At 37.5% G+C, this 16,075-nt stretch overlaps 1 protein-coding gene across 1 annotated transcript; it reads right to left on the reverse strand.

Moving 5' to 3' along the window:
- Window positions 1-54: 54 nt before the first annotated feature.
- LOC111583950 (ubiquitin-conjugating enzyme E2 G1-like) lies at window positions 55-3,949 on the reverse strand. The gene is made up of 6 exons (XM_023293200.3): window positions 3,758-3,949; window positions 3,338-3,440; window positions 3,129-3,226; window positions 1,773-1,951; window positions 1,179-1,289; window positions 55-1,031 (listed from the first exon to the last, which is right to left on the reverse strand). The coding sequence occupies exons 1-5, from the start codon at window positions 3,798-3,800 to the stop codon at window positions 1,203-1,205; spliced, it is 510 nt and encodes a 169-aa protein (XP_023148968.1). The 5' UTR covers window positions 3,801-3,949; the 3' UTR covers window positions 55-1,031; window positions 1,179-1,202.
- Between the last annotated feature and the right edge of the window lie 12,126 nt (window positions 3,950-16,075).

Raw genomic sequence — 16,075 nt, forward strand, 5'->3', positions numbered from 1 at the left:
ACTACTAGCTGTGAAGAAAGTTAATTTAAGAATGAATTTCACCAAATCACTCAACAATGTCCACACTGAGCTTTATTACTTATTTCTTGATCTAACATTCATTACCCAAAGTCAATACAACTGCATACCTTTAAAAAAAATGCTACAACACAGAATCTTATGTGAGTGATATTCAAAGTATTGCTGAACACATTACCTCTGTTATAGAACCAGCAGAATGCTTTTTGCTACATGTGCAATAACAAGGACATACAGTTCACATTTACATCGGTAAAACCTGTAGCGTGTTCAGTGAAAACACATTTTTTGGTGTGTTTGATTTGGTTCGTCCTCCGTTTTTTCCGGATTTACAACAAGCTTTCAGATGCAGTCCTTACTGAAGACAGATTTCCTTTCCTGGCACTCAGAGTTAAGGCAGTGCTGACTTATTAGTTTCCCACTTTAGGGAAGAAGAGCACTTAGGATGTACAGGGGAAGGAAATGTAGTCTGGATTTCCATCACTTTAATGACAAAAATTGCATAATTAGTGATACGAGTATCTGAATGGCTCAGTGTGGCAGGCTGAGAATAAGAAGAAAACCCAAACAATGTGCATCATAAAATAGCTTCACTCTAAATAAATAGGTAAATAGGAGTAAACTAACTTTAGAAAATGTTGCGTTTGTCAGAGGAGATATTTTCTCCAAGAGTCTGATGGGTATGTACATGACACAAGAAAAGTAATAGGCTGTATAATTGAAATGCTGATTGCCCAGTGTTTTGAGTAATGGTATGATGGAAAATTGTAGTCTTGGCAGCATGAATGCCAGTGCCATTCTGCAATATTCATAAATATAAACAACATCTGTCAAACTGCAAGAGAAAAAAACTAATAGAGGAATAATTAGCTGCACAGAAACGCAGCCAATGGTATGAAAATATTTCATTTTTAAACATTTTCCTGTGTTTCTTCATCAGTGACTAGTTCTGCCAACTGTCCTCCAGCTGGCTAAAGTGGAACCAGTTGCCCAGTCCACTGTGTAGCTCCAACCTGAGGCAAAATAAACACTTCACTTTAGTTAACTTTTATTGGCTGTTTCGGCACAATTACTGTTAAGATTTTACAAGACATGACGGCTCTCTGTCCTTTCTCAATGCATTTCATTGTGTTAATGTCTTGACAAGTGACTGTACTCACTGTGGCGATGACAGAAGTGAGGCCTTAGTCAAAAGCCATTTCTTGACTTCTCCGTACACAGCGTGCCACCTTTTTCTTAAAGACTCCTGCAGGATCTTCCCTCCACTCTTTCTGCAGGGTGTAACACACACCTTTATCTATAATCTCAGTAGTGTAACCTTTACTTCTTCACGTGATTCTTGGCCTCACGACACAGAAAAGTTCTCAGCACAACTGAAGTAAACTATTGCCTTTTTCTCTCTCCAGGCAGCACTTTTAAATGAAGTAATGAGTGCTTTTCACCCAACCTAGACTCAATTCGGCCTTGACTGGCTGTGATTTGCCGCCAAAGTACCCCATATCACTCGGCCCACTTATTTTGAGTTCTATTATAAAAGCCAGACTGAACTGAGGTGACAGTCATTTCATGTTTTTAGTACCTTCATATACTGTGCAACGTTCTTCATATGTATATATTTAAAAAAGAGGTCAGGAGTAAAATATTTTCTATAAATAATTAGCTTCAAATGCAGCCTACACATGGTTAAAAACAATAGAAGCCTCTGCAAATTAATTACATCTTAAGCTTGCCAACAAGTGACAGCAGGCACTTACCGCAGCATCCACATTGGCAGGAGAATCTCCATTGGGGTCTGCTAGCATGGAGATAACACTGATCATGATGGTCTCCACTGTGTGGATCGGTAGCCAGCGCTCCTCAGGCTTCTCGTAGCCGTACTTGTCCTCACCAGGTTCATGCAGGATGGAAATGCAAACATCGCCATTTTTCGCCACTGGCAGGAAAGAATACGAGAACATACAGAGAGATTGGTACAGTTCTGCAGCTGCTGAAGAAATGGGAAAGGAAGACAGTAAATACTACAGCCAGTTCTACTCAGTGTTTTTTACTCAAGTAGGGCTCTTGTCAACATCATACACATTCCGTTTGTTTTACTTTAATCATTTTAATCAGGTTTTTATTTTAGACTAATTTGGAAGTTGAATTATCATGTATTTACATTATGAACAAGAAAAGCACTCAGAGAGCGCAGTACTCCACCAAGGCGCTCAGTCGTATCATTTCCAACGGCTGAAATCTTGAAAAAAAATCGTAGCTGAAATTGCGACACTATAGAATGTGGCCATTTAATATAGATGAACCCATAAACAACCTGCGCTAAGCACAGGTGTGTGTTATGCATGTGTACGTTATGTACGGATACTGAATCACGTGACCTAAATATGTAGCGGAAACAGATGGGACTTGGAAACACCCACATAATTTAATCAATTGTTCCTTGTATCATTTCCAACAGATAAGTCCGCAGCGTTGGATTTGTAGTAGGATCGCAATTGTGATCGTCAGCAGGCAACTGAGGTAGTGTTCACTTGTTGTCATGGTTACAGTGACGCTGTGCCGCGATCTCGCATTTATACAGAAATCTTTAACAAATCTCCACATTTGTCCAAAACGACTAGAGATTACTCAAATTTGTCTGGAACTTACTCCAAAAATCCACCTTAACTGTTCAAAATCTTCAAAATCTAATTTGCACAACAAGAAGTACAAGACAAGATGTATTTCATGACTCATTTATAGACTGACTCTTTTTTTAAGGTGATATACTTTCCCAGAGGTTTAATGTTTTGTTGCATGTTTTTGTACTTGAAAATTCCTCTCTGTTGTAAAGTTAAACAAATACTAAAGGACAAAGTATTGTAAAACAGTAAAATGTTCTGCCTGTAATTCAAATCTTTGTTGTTGTAAGCGTTAAGGGACCAAAAAAATAAGTTATTTTATTCATTATATATTTTTGAAATTAATCGGTTATCGGTATTTTTTTCTGCCAGATATCGGCCTCAAAAAATCCATATCAGTTGGGCCCTAATTATTTACATACAACATCCTAATTACAACTTCAAATTCACTTTAAAGCTAAAAAATACATATTTAAAATACTTTGTTCTTACCATTTGGATGCCAGATTTCTGTGATGAACTTCATTTTGGGAGGCCTCAGGGGGTAGTCACGGGGAAAGGTTAGGGTGGCTTTAAAAAAACCTCCTTCACTGCAAAAGATAAGACAGAATCGTGTCAACATGTACACACCCAGGACTCCAGTGAATACACAACTCAGCTACAAGCGAATGTAGGTTAATTGGGCTGATAATATCACTCACAATAAAGTGTCCTGAGGTCCAATAACGACCACTTCCCACTGATAGATGTCATCGTCGTCCACTAGCCCCGCAGAGAAGCCTTCCACTGGGTTCTTATTGAGCTCTGAAATGTGAGATATCAACAAACACTGTAAAGTCGAAAAACAGGTACGAGAAGCGACGTGGGTGGCGGTTTGGAAATAGGACTTATTGAGCAACAAGAGCTAGCCGAACAGTCACAACTTTGCTAACAGCTGTCCGGCACGCTGTCTATACACGTGTATTTCAGCTGTCCTGTCGTGTGTATGTCCGTAAAAACACACGCTAAACAAATACAACAACAGCTAAAACAAACGTATCCACGGCCATGACAATATAAAAGAGAGTATAAATTAAAAATGCTAGCGTTTCAAGCATGTTAGCAACAGTTAGCTAACTTACCTGCTAATTGTTTACGTAGTAACAACGACGACTGTTCCGTCATTTTTCGCTTATGTCTTTTCCAGTAACTGTTAACGAGCTAACTAACGCCAAGCAGCTGTCAACCGGTTTAGTAGAGGTAAAGTAGGTTAAGCACAACGTCCACGTTTTCTCCTCTGTGTCTGTCTGACAACACAACATGAGTCAAAAAAGAAAAACGACCCGAGGAAGACGAAGGCGAATTTCACCCGCAGTTAAGTCTCTAAGGCAAAACACCTGTCCAAATAGCGACATGAATAGTACGTTCTGTCCGTCAAATGAAAGTCAGGGCAATGTTTGATATGTACAAGTGTAAATTAATGGAAAAGAGCTTGAATTTATGGCTCATATACGGGGACGTGCTGCCTGTAAGGCTAAACTCAGGGCATAAATATGCAAATCTCGCTTCTTCTTCGTGTGTCTCTACAGCAGGCTCAACTCCGATTGGTGCAGTCCTGCCTTGAGGCGTCGGTAATGAATAGTAGCACAGAAATAGGCCATTATTTAATACACTGAGCCCTATGCTATTTTTCTGGCAGTTTGGGTAAAGCTAGGAATGTATAAGCTAAATTTTAAGAATAAAAATGACCATATTTCTAACTTTGGTTAAGACTCAATTTAAATATAACTACTTTAAAACCACCCAACCCTCATCTCACCAGCACATTTACCAAGGACTAGCATCTGGAAACACCAAAAACTAACAATGTAATGACTAACTTTATTTATTCATGATTTGCTAACCACAAAAATGGTCTACCTCATTTACTGCTGCACTTTTTTCTTCTTACATACACATTCCACTGAATTGTGTGTAATAATTTGTTACAACCTCATCCTTTTGTATATTATTGAAAATCCTGTGTATATAATGCTCACTGCAATTTTTGCACTGTTGTTGATATATTCTATTACTGTCATACTCTTTTCTTTTGAGCTGCTGAAATGGTGAACTTTGACAGCTGAAGGTGAAGAAAAGTACATAATGTGACTTGCTGCTCTCCATGTAGGAGATAATTTAAGATTATAGCGAGTTAATGTAGTCACCGCTGTAGTTCTGTGCGTGAACATGAATGTCTCCTGCCGCTGCCTGTTGGGTCCGTGTATATTTTGATAATTGGATTTTCCGTTCTGAAACGGGTATTGAAAAATAAAAAACGAGTGTTTTTTTGATTTTCGTTTTAAAATACAAAAATTAAAATTGAAATACAAGGCGTTTTTCCTTTTCATGATCAAGAAGGGATATACGATTTTTTTTTATAATGCTTTGATTTTCATTTTATATTTAGAATAACAAAAAAGTAAAATCAGTAAGAGACAGAAACGAAAAAGGTCAGTTTTTTTCATTTTTCTGAGACCGGAAGTGGTCATCGGCAAGTGTGGATCCAAACGACAACAAGATTCTCAGAGGGCGGAGCCAGAGAGCAGTGATTGGTCAGACCATAGACATACATAGAAGACAGCGCGCAAGCATATCTAGTCTTCTATATATATATGTGGTCAGCATGTCTGGTAGCATCTTTGGCTGCTGTTGACTTTGTTTTTGGAGTAAAACACGGTAAGAATAAAATAAATACTTCTAACCAGTAGCGTTGTTTTGTTGTACGTTAAGTCAGCGACTTCTGAAGAGTTGTGTTTTGTCGTGTTTGAGCAGTTGGTCCGGACGCGTTAGCTAACTAAGCGGCTAAGTTAGCTAGCGGGCTAATTAACACAGGTGGCTAACTTACCGCTGAACACCCGTGTTAGTTGCTGCCGCAGCTGTCCTCATTATTAGAATGACCTTCTCAACCTGTATTTCTCTGCTGTGTATTTTAGCTTTTAAAAAGTTATTTTACATTAAGGTTAACTGAAACCCGTTCAGCTGCACTGAAGTTTAACATTCAGCTGGTTTGAATTAAGCCGTGGTAAACTTAACATTGCAAAACATTACCTCTCTGAATCTCCATAATTTCATTAAATTCCTTCTCTCTTCCACTGCTCAAGTTCAATCCAGTATATAAAATGACATTAATAGTGAATAAAGTAACAACCAGCCATTGTATTTATTTATTATTCTATGTATTTGTAGTAAAACATGAGTTGAAACATCCTACTTTTTGATCTAGAACTGCACAAGCCGTTCATTTTCATTCACCTGAAGAGTTAACTCCCCTTTTTATGTGAGGTTGAAGCAGAAAGACTGAGTGAACAAAGAAAGTTATTTATTATTTGCGATACATGTTACCTCAATAATATGAATGTTCAGGTTAAGACTGTGCAGTGATATTTATTATGTAAGTTTAGCTGATTGAAGTTTATGACTCTGCACTGCAATATTAATTTAAATTTACATCATTATTATAATATTTAGGGTCAGACCGTACAGTATTGAGATTAAGAAATCAAATATTCTTTAAAATGTGAATAAACTGAACTAATTTGGATATATTTAGGTGAGACTCTACAATATTTGACACAAATCTATCTAAATCAAAATTTTAATCATTTTTACTCCAAACATTGACAGGACTGATTTAAATTTAAATTTAAAATTTAAATTTAAATCAGATTTAAATAAGATTTAAAATCACTCCTTTCTAATCCTCTGCTGTATGTTCAAACCTGAGGCCTTAAATAGAAACACACAAGTATCTGATTGAAGGAACTTCTGCAGAGTCCTGGTTCCAGAACATGATGATAGAATTATAGACAAACTTTAACAAAAGCTGCCTGAGAGTTTACAGCTTTTTATGTCAGATTTCTTCAGTAATTTAATGAGAGTTATCAGCAAAAATCAAGTGTTCATTTGATGAACTTCATTTCCTAAAACATCCAGAATTGGAGCTCATATCTTTGGCAGCTGTAAAGTTTCTGCTCCTTCAAAGTTCACAACACAATGAATGAATTCCTAAAACACTCTCAATGCTGGAGAGCGTTTGTGATGCTGAAGCAGTGACCAGTTTTTCTGTTTCTTCTCTGGAGATGCACAATGAGGGACGTCTGCAGCGACTGAGAAAGAGTCTCACCACATCCTGACATGAGGAAAAAGACTTTATTGAAGACTACAATGAGAAAAACTATCAGACAGCAGATGGCTGCATTCAAGGTGAGCTCTGAACATTTGATCTGGAACAGGAATTCAATCATGGCAGCATGAGCTTCATTTCAGTCTGTAGCTGCTGAATTCATGGATGAATCATCTGGCACTAGAGAGGAAGACCATCAAACATCCACGTCAGCTGATGGAGGTCCAAGAGTCTCACCAAACAACCTACAGAGTGAAGACCTCCAATCTGATTGGATGGCCTCTTATTCAGCCACGTGTGAACAAATGCCTCTAAGCTGATTTGTTTTCTAAAATAAATCTAGTTTGAGTCCTAATCTATGCCTGAGTGTTTGCTTCTTTACACTGCTGTTAACAGTTTAGGCTGTTAGATTGTTCCAGATAAGACAAGTACAAGATTCTTCAGAGCCGTACTACCACGAGCCTGACAGGAAGAACTCCAACAGCTTCTGAATGTTCCTGTGGTTCCCTACAGGCTACAGGAGGAGCCCTACGAGGACGAGCCGGTCCACCTGATGGCGGCCAGTCGCTGCGGTTCAAAGCCAACACCGACTACGTGGACTTCTACTGGACCACACGGAGGCCTTCAAACCGGACCAACAAGTTCAGCGACTCCCCGACTCGTGGGTCTGAGGATGCCGCCGAGCCTCGGTCCAGCCGGCCTCCTGTCTGTGGGTGTTTGAGTGCTGAGAGGTTTGTGGATGCATGTGAACGTGTCTGTATTGAAACAGCAGCTTTTGACTCAGTAATGCCGGGAAAAACCAAGAGCTCCTTTATTTGTGACTTCCACTAAAAAAAACGAGGAAAATAAGTTTGCCAGGGTTCTGACTGATAAGAGATTATTTAAAAATGAAAATAATCGTTTAAATATTCCTTTAAACAATCCTTTTAGGTCTACATTTCCTTTACACTGACTTCTTGGTATATGTGCAAGTATTTTGGGTGGAATATACCATTAAGCCCAATGTTCAAGGGTTCTTCTGGGAATATACCATTAAACCAACCTTTTAGGTAAACGTTCCAGGATGTTGGGTAGAATATACCATCAGATCAACCTTTTAGGTCTACATTGGAAGATTTTAGAGTAGAATGTTGCTCCAAACCATCCTTTCGGTCTACATTTAAGGTGGAATACTGCTTTATACCAAGATTTTTTGGTCTAGATTGAAGGATTTTAGGTGGAATATTCCTTTGAACGAACTTTTTAAGTTTATGTTCAAGGATGTTGGGTGGAATATACCATCAGACGAACCTCCAAGGTCTACAGTAGTGAATTTTAGGTGGAATATACCATTAAACTCACCTTTTAGGTGTACAATTTTAGGTGGAATTTTCTTCCAAACCGTCTTTTACTCTACATTTAAGGATGTTTCGGATGGTATATTCTTCCAAACCAACTTCTCAGGTCTACATTTCAGGTGGAATATTCCTCCATACTATCTTTTTTGGTCTGCATTGAAGGATTTTTTCTAAACCACCCTTTCGGGTCTATATTTGAGGTTTTAGGTGGAATATTCCTTTTAACCAGCCCCTCAGGTCTCTTTGAGGATTTTGGATGGAATACTTGGTTAAACCAACATTTTAGGTGCATGTCCAAGGATTTTTGGTGGAATGTTCCTTTAAGGTGGATGTGTGAGGACCTTGTAGGTGGAATACTTCCTGAAACCAACCTTTTAGGTTAACATTCAAAGATTTAAGGTGGAATATTCCTTTAAACCAAGCTAAATTTCATGTTGTGATCATTATCAAGTGAGAAACCTCAATCCAGACTCCTCATAATGACCGTTACGGCTGTGGCCGTATTTTGTAATATTGTGTTTGTAGTTTTGAACTGTTTTGTTGTCTGGGAGTGGGTGCTCTGTCTTTGTGTGCATCTTTGTCTCGTCCTTGTTTTCTGTGTAAGTGGTCTGTTTCGTCCTGTTGGTTTGTAGTAGGTGTTCTGTGTTTGTCTGTAGATCTTTGTGTGCAGGAGCTGTAATTGGTTGCAATGGTGGCAAAGCGGACCCAGCGCTGATTGGCTGTTCACCATTTTAAATCTTGGTGGCCGGCAGTGATGGAGGAGCCTCTCTGACAGCAGCACCCTTTGTTTTCCCAGACTCCAACCTTTTGCTTGATACCCGTGTTTCTTGTTAGATTAAGATAGTGTGGTTTTTGTTTGTTAGACTTAGGTTTCTTTTTGTAGTAGTTGTGGTTTTGTTGGATAAGAGCTTTCGTTTAAGTGCTAAAATGCCTCTTTAGTTTGTATCCAGTTCTTTTGTTGCTTGAATGAATAGCCCATGTGGTGGCCTGTTTTATTTGTAAAATATTGTAAATAAACTTTTGTAATTTTTCTAAGAACCTTTTCATTGTTTTTTGGGGACTGGGAAAATATTCCACCTTTTTTTTTTTTCAACAAACATTATGCTACGCACCTTCCCCCTAGACGGGTGCATAACAATGATGTTTGAGATTTATGCTGCTGTTATTTGTTAAGTCCGGACTAAATGACAGAAATCCACAACTGTAATTTTATTTCAGGACTCGGTTATTAAATGTCAAAACAATCCATGTGACTCTAAAAACTCAGTAGCTTTACAAACTCTAAGATTAAACTCTCCACAAGGATCCAAAATAAGTTTTCTTCTACATGAGAGCTTTAATTATTCTTCATCTCCTTCCTGAAAAGTTTGGTCAATAAAAAAAGACAAAAACTATTATTTTCAGCTGAACAGACAGCTGACAACTGATAGACTTTGTGATTTTTCTGCTCACGTGTTGTTGTAAACGTACTCTTTCAAATAAATAGCCGCCTAACCCCCTGGAAACCAGCGTTTGTCCTTTTTTTGTGTTGCTCCTCGGCGACCCTAGACAGCTGGGTCCTAATGTTTTTTGAGCAACACACCATACTATGACGTTTTTACAATGATGGTTCTACTATGGAACCAGTTTGACATGTTCAGGTGTTCTTTGTGTGAAAACTCAGAGATTTCAGGGATCAGAAGGTGGTTTTCAACTTTCTTTGTTAACTTTCTGCTTCAACTTTAAACTAAATTTCCTTCACTAACCCAGCCCTCTGGACTTCCAGTAAGCTGTGTTCCTATTGGCTGTCCAGGTGGCTGCTTGGTGTTATCAGGAACACCTGAGCAGCTCAGTGTCTTCCTGCTTTATTTAGCTGCATTCAAACATTTCCTCTGCTTCTCTTCACCACAGAACTGGGTTTGGCTCCGTTGCTTTAGTTCTTTAGGCGTTGGCTTGCAGCTTCCAGCAGTAAAATCGTCTTTAATGTGTTTCTTGGTGTGTTTTAGGGCTTTGTACTGGATAGTTGTCTTGGTAAATGTGGTTCTTTAGCCACAGTTAGCACATGGTTCTACTGTGTGCAGTGATTAGTGGATTTGATGCAGCCGAGTTGTGTCTTTATCTTGGCTGTAGTGAGTCTTTAGAGGTTTTTGGTCAGACACATTCTGTATTCTTGTTTGTGAACCATCGTTGGTTGTCCAGAAGGTAAGAGTTCCTGTCCTGATTCTCTGTTTAAAGAGGTTCTCTGGTAGGCTGCAGGAGACTTTAGCGTTTGGGTTGTGCTAGTTTGGTTTTTGTATGGTTTCATTTGGACGACTATCTTGAGGCCCCTCCATGTGGTTTAGTGAGGTTTTCTGGAACAGTTCTACAAAGCAACCTGCAGCAGAAGAGACTTTGAGAGTTTTTAGGAAGTTCTGGAGACCAGACTTCAGAGCAGCAGAAACATTTGTCAGCAGTTTGAGCAGGAAAAGGTGAGCTTCAGAGCAGAAATGAGAAGGAAACCTTCTTGACCCGTGTGGTGAGGTCCTGTACCAAGAGTTTGAGCAGGTTGTGAAGAGTCTGTAGTTCTTTGGTCTGAAAGCACAAGAAGAGTCGACTCATTAAAGGAGAAAACAGGAGATATGGTTGGTTCTTCTGTCGCTCTGCAGTTTCCTTAGACTGAATATCAAGTTTATATTTTAAATGATTTCCCATGTGAGCCCAAGAAGACTTCAATAAACTCCCTCCATCCCCTGGACTCAACATGTTTTATTACCATGTTAAATCTCTTTCTTAAAAAATGTTTTTGAGTTTTAATCCTAGTTTTAGCATAGTTTTTTCTCTTTGCTTGTTTAGTTTTGTCATCTGTGTGAAAGGTGCTAAACAAATAAAGTTGAATTGATAAACTGAATAATTGACTAACTCATGATTGTGACAACAAAAGTATTTTCATTGTGATTTTAGGGTTTATTTCATTTTTAAGGTTGGGGTTAAAATCTTTACAGAAAAAGAAGATTAAAGAAATAAACTACATAACAAAAAGCAATTAAATCAAAGGAAAAAAGCATTTAATACAATAAAACTTTAAAAAAATGTTTTTGTTAAAAAGTATTTTTTTAAATGTTTAATATTATTCTTGTTTTAAAAGTATTTTTTAAAATGTTTAATATAATTCTTGTTTAAAAATTATTTTTTAAAATGTTTGATATAATTCTTGTTTAAAATAATTTTTTAAATGTTTAATATAATTCTTGTTTTAAAAGTATTTTTTAAAAATGTTTAATATAATTCTTGTTTAAAAAGTATTTTTTAAAAAGTTTAATATAATTCTTGTTTAAAAAGTTTTTTTTAAAACGTTTAATATAATTCTTGTTTAAAAAGTATTTTTTAAATGTTTCATATAATTCTTGTTTAAAAAGTATTTTTTTAAAAACATTGAATATAATTCTTGTTTAAAAAGTATTTTTTTTAAATGTTTAATATTGTTCTTGTTTAAAAAGCAGTTTTTAAATGTGTAATTATCTGAAATATTTTCTCTGTAATTTGTAATAATTGTATTTTAAAAATTATGTTGATTTCATACTTACATGTGTTGTATCGTGTTTAATTTTCTAATTCAATATTTTGGCAGTTTAATTAAATTAAACATTAAATACAATTAACTGATATTAAACTGCCAAAATATTGAATAGGAATTAAACACAAAATACAATGAAGCATTTAAAAAGAAAATTAAACATTAAAAGGTGGCAAAACATTGAAAAAGAAAAACCTTAAAGATTTAATAGAAAAATTAAACATTGGGAAAGAAAAGCAAATTTTTCAAACAAGCTGATAAAACATTTGAAAAAACAACAATTAAACATTAAAAAGACAACATTTTGAAATCAAATCAGACATTAAAAAAGGTGAGAAAAGAGCAAAACTAAACATTTAAGAAGAATCAAACTAAAGACAAAACATTTGAAATGACACCAGTTAGACTTTAGAAAATCAAATTAAACAGAAGAGACAATAAAACGTTTCTTCAAACATTTCCTCTTTCTATGTTCTCGGTTTGATTGTGGACAGATTTACTAAGAACTCATTTCAGAAAACTGCTTTCCAGATAAAGTCTACTAGTAGTTGAAGGCATTGATCAAGCTAATGTTACCTTCTGATCTCCACAAACTTTACTGTTCAGTGAAGAGAATCAAAGTTTGTTGAGGATTTCTAAAAAACCCACAGGTGAAGGTCTGAGAAGAACTCAGATGGATGGTCTAAATGTGAAATCAAGACTCATGGTCACAAGTTTTAAGGCTTCTGTTAACCAGAAAGTTCAAACTAACAGAGAACTACTCAAGAACTTTTGGGTTTTCAGTCCTCAGACTGTTTAAAGGTTCAAACTAACAGAGAAGTACTGAGAAACTTTTAAAACTTCAGCCCTCAGACTGTCGAAAGGTTCAAACTAACAGAGAACTACTCAGTAACTTAGAAGATATCAGTCCTTGGACTGTCTGAAGGTTCAAACTAACAGAGATCTACTGTGGGACTTAGAAAATTTCAGCCCTCAGACTGTCTGAAAGCTCAGGTCCTGAGGACTCGGGAGGTGTGGAGGCTTTGGAAAGTCTTGGAACTGAGGGTTCCACCCTCCAGCACAAAGGCTGAAGTCCAACCTCCTGAGAAAAACGGTCAAGACGCAACTCAAGTTAAAAAAAAAACTCGAAAACGACAAAAAATAGATGATAAATGCGCAAAAAAAAGAAGAATTAGTATCTGAGCGAGTAGCTCAGGGGAAAAGAAGACAGACTACCAAGCGGAAGGTCGCAGGTTCAAGACCCACCACTGGCAATTTTCTTTCTTTGTCTTTGTCAGGATTTTGAGAAAATTTAAGAAGGGACTGGTCTCGAACCAGCGACCTGCAGCTCCACAGGCAAATCCTTAACTCACTGAGCTACAGATCAGATAAAAAAATATGATTTCGTCGTCCCTTTGACATCGTAGTTTCCAAGTGACCACACGGGTGGAGCTAAGGCGGAGTCTGGGTGGAGTCAGGGCGGAGAGTAGGCGGGGAGGTGGGTGGCGGCCTCCCCCCCTCTACTCCCCCACCTCCCCACACCACCCACCACACCTTCCCCCGCCCGACGAGTTCTTCGAGTCTCGATGAGTTCCTCGAGTCTCGACAGGTTTCACTGAGTTTCTTGAGTTTCCACAAGGTCGGAGGCAGAACACGTTGTCATGAAGAGGTGTTGAAGTCGGCCAGGATGGAGTGACTTTTTACAACGACTAGAAGGAAGACCACTAGAAGAGCAGGTCTTTCACCTCCATCCATAAAATCCATGGAGTCGGCTCCACAGAAATGAAGGGAGGTCAACTTTTATCAACCTCCATCCAGATTTTCAACTTGATATCTTTGACATTTTTGGCACCACAAACCTTTAGTATCACACTTTATTATCATTTATTAGGACTTTAATGGAATCCACCAGCAGATTTAGTTTTTGTTGAGAAACTTTATTCTTGTCATCATGGGACTGCAGTATTTAAAACGCTTCCTTCTATTTGACCTCATGTTTATTAGTTTTAGTGAAGAAAGTTATTTTAATTGTCGATTAGTCAATAAATTGGATTAGTCAAGAGTCAAGAGGTTTAAATTTCTTACTTTGTCATAGTTTAAATATGACAAAAAAATATAAAGCGTCTTGAGACAATTTGACCTGTAATTGGCGTTATATCAATAAAATTGAATTAAAATTGTATGTATCTCGTAATGTTGGAGTAATTCAGCCAGATATGTTGGAAAACACATTTTCTTTGTCCATTAATCTGTTGATTGTTTTCTCCAGTAATTCATTTCTTGTTTTAGTTTACAAAATGTCAAACCCAAATATATTCAGTTTACTGTCATAAAAACCAAAAAGATTTACATTCTTGATGCAGGAATCAGGCAGTTTTTCACTTTTTATCTTAGTTTAGTCAGAAAGATAGTTGATAATATGTGAATTGTTGCAGCTTGTGAGCCGTAAAAGGTTTCAATCTTTGGGGCCGAGTGTCAAAAAACATTTAGAAACCAACATCAACAAAACACTCAACAAAGATTTGAACATCATTAAAGGGAAATCCAACTTTTGCATGACAATGTCTAATTAAAGGACATTTATTTCCAACGTAAATGTGTGATATTCATCCTCTGGAGCTTTCTCTTCACATCGTCTTCCACCTGGACTGGTTTGGTCGGGAGCATGTGCAACAAACATTTGAAAACCTGCACTTTAACATCAATGAATGACACTGAAGTTTAATCTCTACATAAATGAGACTGAGTCTGGATGTGCTGCTCTGTCATTAACTCCTAAGTTTAGGGAAAGTTCAAACAAAAGAGGACAGTTCAGAGAAGAGTTGAGAATGAGTTAATTTTGAACAAACATCTCAGACTTTCTGAGCTTCAACACCTCTAGCAAGATATTTTAACAACAAGCAACTCCAAAGATCCAGAAGTTGGAGAGAGTTAGCTTTAGCTGAGCCAAAGAACATGTGGGACGCTAACCTAGCAAACATTTCAGACTTTTCTCTGTGAATTCTGAGAAATCATTTCCTATTTAATGACAGAGCTACACATCTTAACTCAGTCTCATTAAAACAGACTCTAATTCAGTGTCATCCATCCATATTAAAGTGCAGTTACCCAAAATGTTTGTTGCATGAGCTCCAACAAAACCTGTCCAGGTAGAAGGCCACTTTGACAAACAGGAAGTGGAAGATTCCAAGCAGATTTATAGAAGGGGGAACCGGACTGTACTAAGTGTGGTCGAGTATAGAGGGGTGTTTTGTGGGTTTTTAAGGCTGATAATGATTATTAGTGAGACATTTGGAGTAGATATTCATTTGCAGTAAATGAAAGTATTTAAAATCTTGGAGTTAAACTTAGAAGAACACAAACTCTAACAGAAAACTTTGTTGATACGTTTTTGTTTTGTTTACAGATGTTAAGTTAAAGGAGTTGTATTCGTGACGTATAACCAATCAAATCACTCCAGAAGACAGAGCGACCACAGGTAGATAAAGGTTCAGAGCCAAAGTAGCGCCATTTTTAAATGTATTTATTACCGTAAATCAGTAAAAAATAAAATATTGATAATCAGTAAATCAGTCAGCCCACAATTACTACAATTCTACAATGTATGTCTCTTTCCTTTGACTTGTTATTTGTACAATATACGATGTATATGATGGCATTTTTTCATCCCAAAGGCTATACTATGATGTTTTCTAAGAGACATACCATACTACTCTGGTTGTTCTGGTCCTGGGCCACTGCACTCCTCCTCTGTTGTTTTCTGGATTGTACTCAGCTGCATGCCTTCGTCCACCCGGCCTCCGTTGACTCGTCCCACCTGCCGTCTCTGGAGCTGAAGTTGGATTGGAACAGACCAAAGTACAGTCCAATCACGATGCCAGCTGCCTCTCAAAAGGCTCCTTCATCTGGCAGGTGGTTGCACTTCTTCTGAGGGGAAGCTGAGCTGGTCCGGCAGAACTTTGGAGATGTGTTCCAGTGGTTGGTGGATGTGTGGGGAGATAGAGAGGGACCTTTGAATTGTTCACAAAGGAAAACAGGGAACCCATTGGTAGTTTAAGTTGAGGGTGCTACTGCGGTGTGTTTTTGGGTTTTAAGAGGTGAAAAGGAAGACTTTTTTTTTCATATTGATTATCTTTTACTTTGTTCCTGGTTGGAACGCCCATCAATGTCAACATGAAGTTCACTTTTAGTTCTGCTGATTTATTTTTATTTTACTAACACCCATTTGCTTTTAACCCCCTCACATGTTGTGTTGTTGTAAACTTACTCTTTCAAATAAATACTCGTTTAACCCTCTGGAAACCAGCGTTTGGACTGTTTTTGTGTTGCTCCTCACCTACTTCAGACATTTGGGACATAACGTTTTGTGGACTAAAGGCTATACTCTGACCTTTTTAGAGTGACATGCTATACTATGATGTTCTAGTTGTCAGTAATTAGCTTTAAT

Source organism: Amphiprion ocellaris, chromosome 17, assembly GCF_022539595.1.
Source record: "Amphiprion ocellaris isolate individual 3 ecotype Okinawa chromosome 17, ASM2253959v1, whole genome shotgun sequence".
Classification (NCBI taxonomy): Eukaryota; Metazoa; Chordata; class Actinopteri; family Pomacentridae; genus Amphiprion; species Amphiprion ocellaris.

Excerpts from the sequence above, each read along its gene's own strand:
- LOC111583950 (XM_023293200.3), bottom strand. The coding sequence starts at position 3,800 with ATGACGGAACAGTCGTCGTTGTTACTACGTAAACAATTAGCAG. Across the intron at positions 1,952-3,128 it reads AGAAATCTGGCATCCAAATG|TGGCGAAAAATGGCGATGTT; the intron begins GTAAGAACAAAG and ends CTTTCCTGCCAG. Across the intron at positions 1,290-1,772 it reads CTGCCAATGTGGATGCTGCG|AAAGAGTGGAGGGAAGATCC; the intron begins GTAAGTGCCTGC and ends TACACCCTGCAG.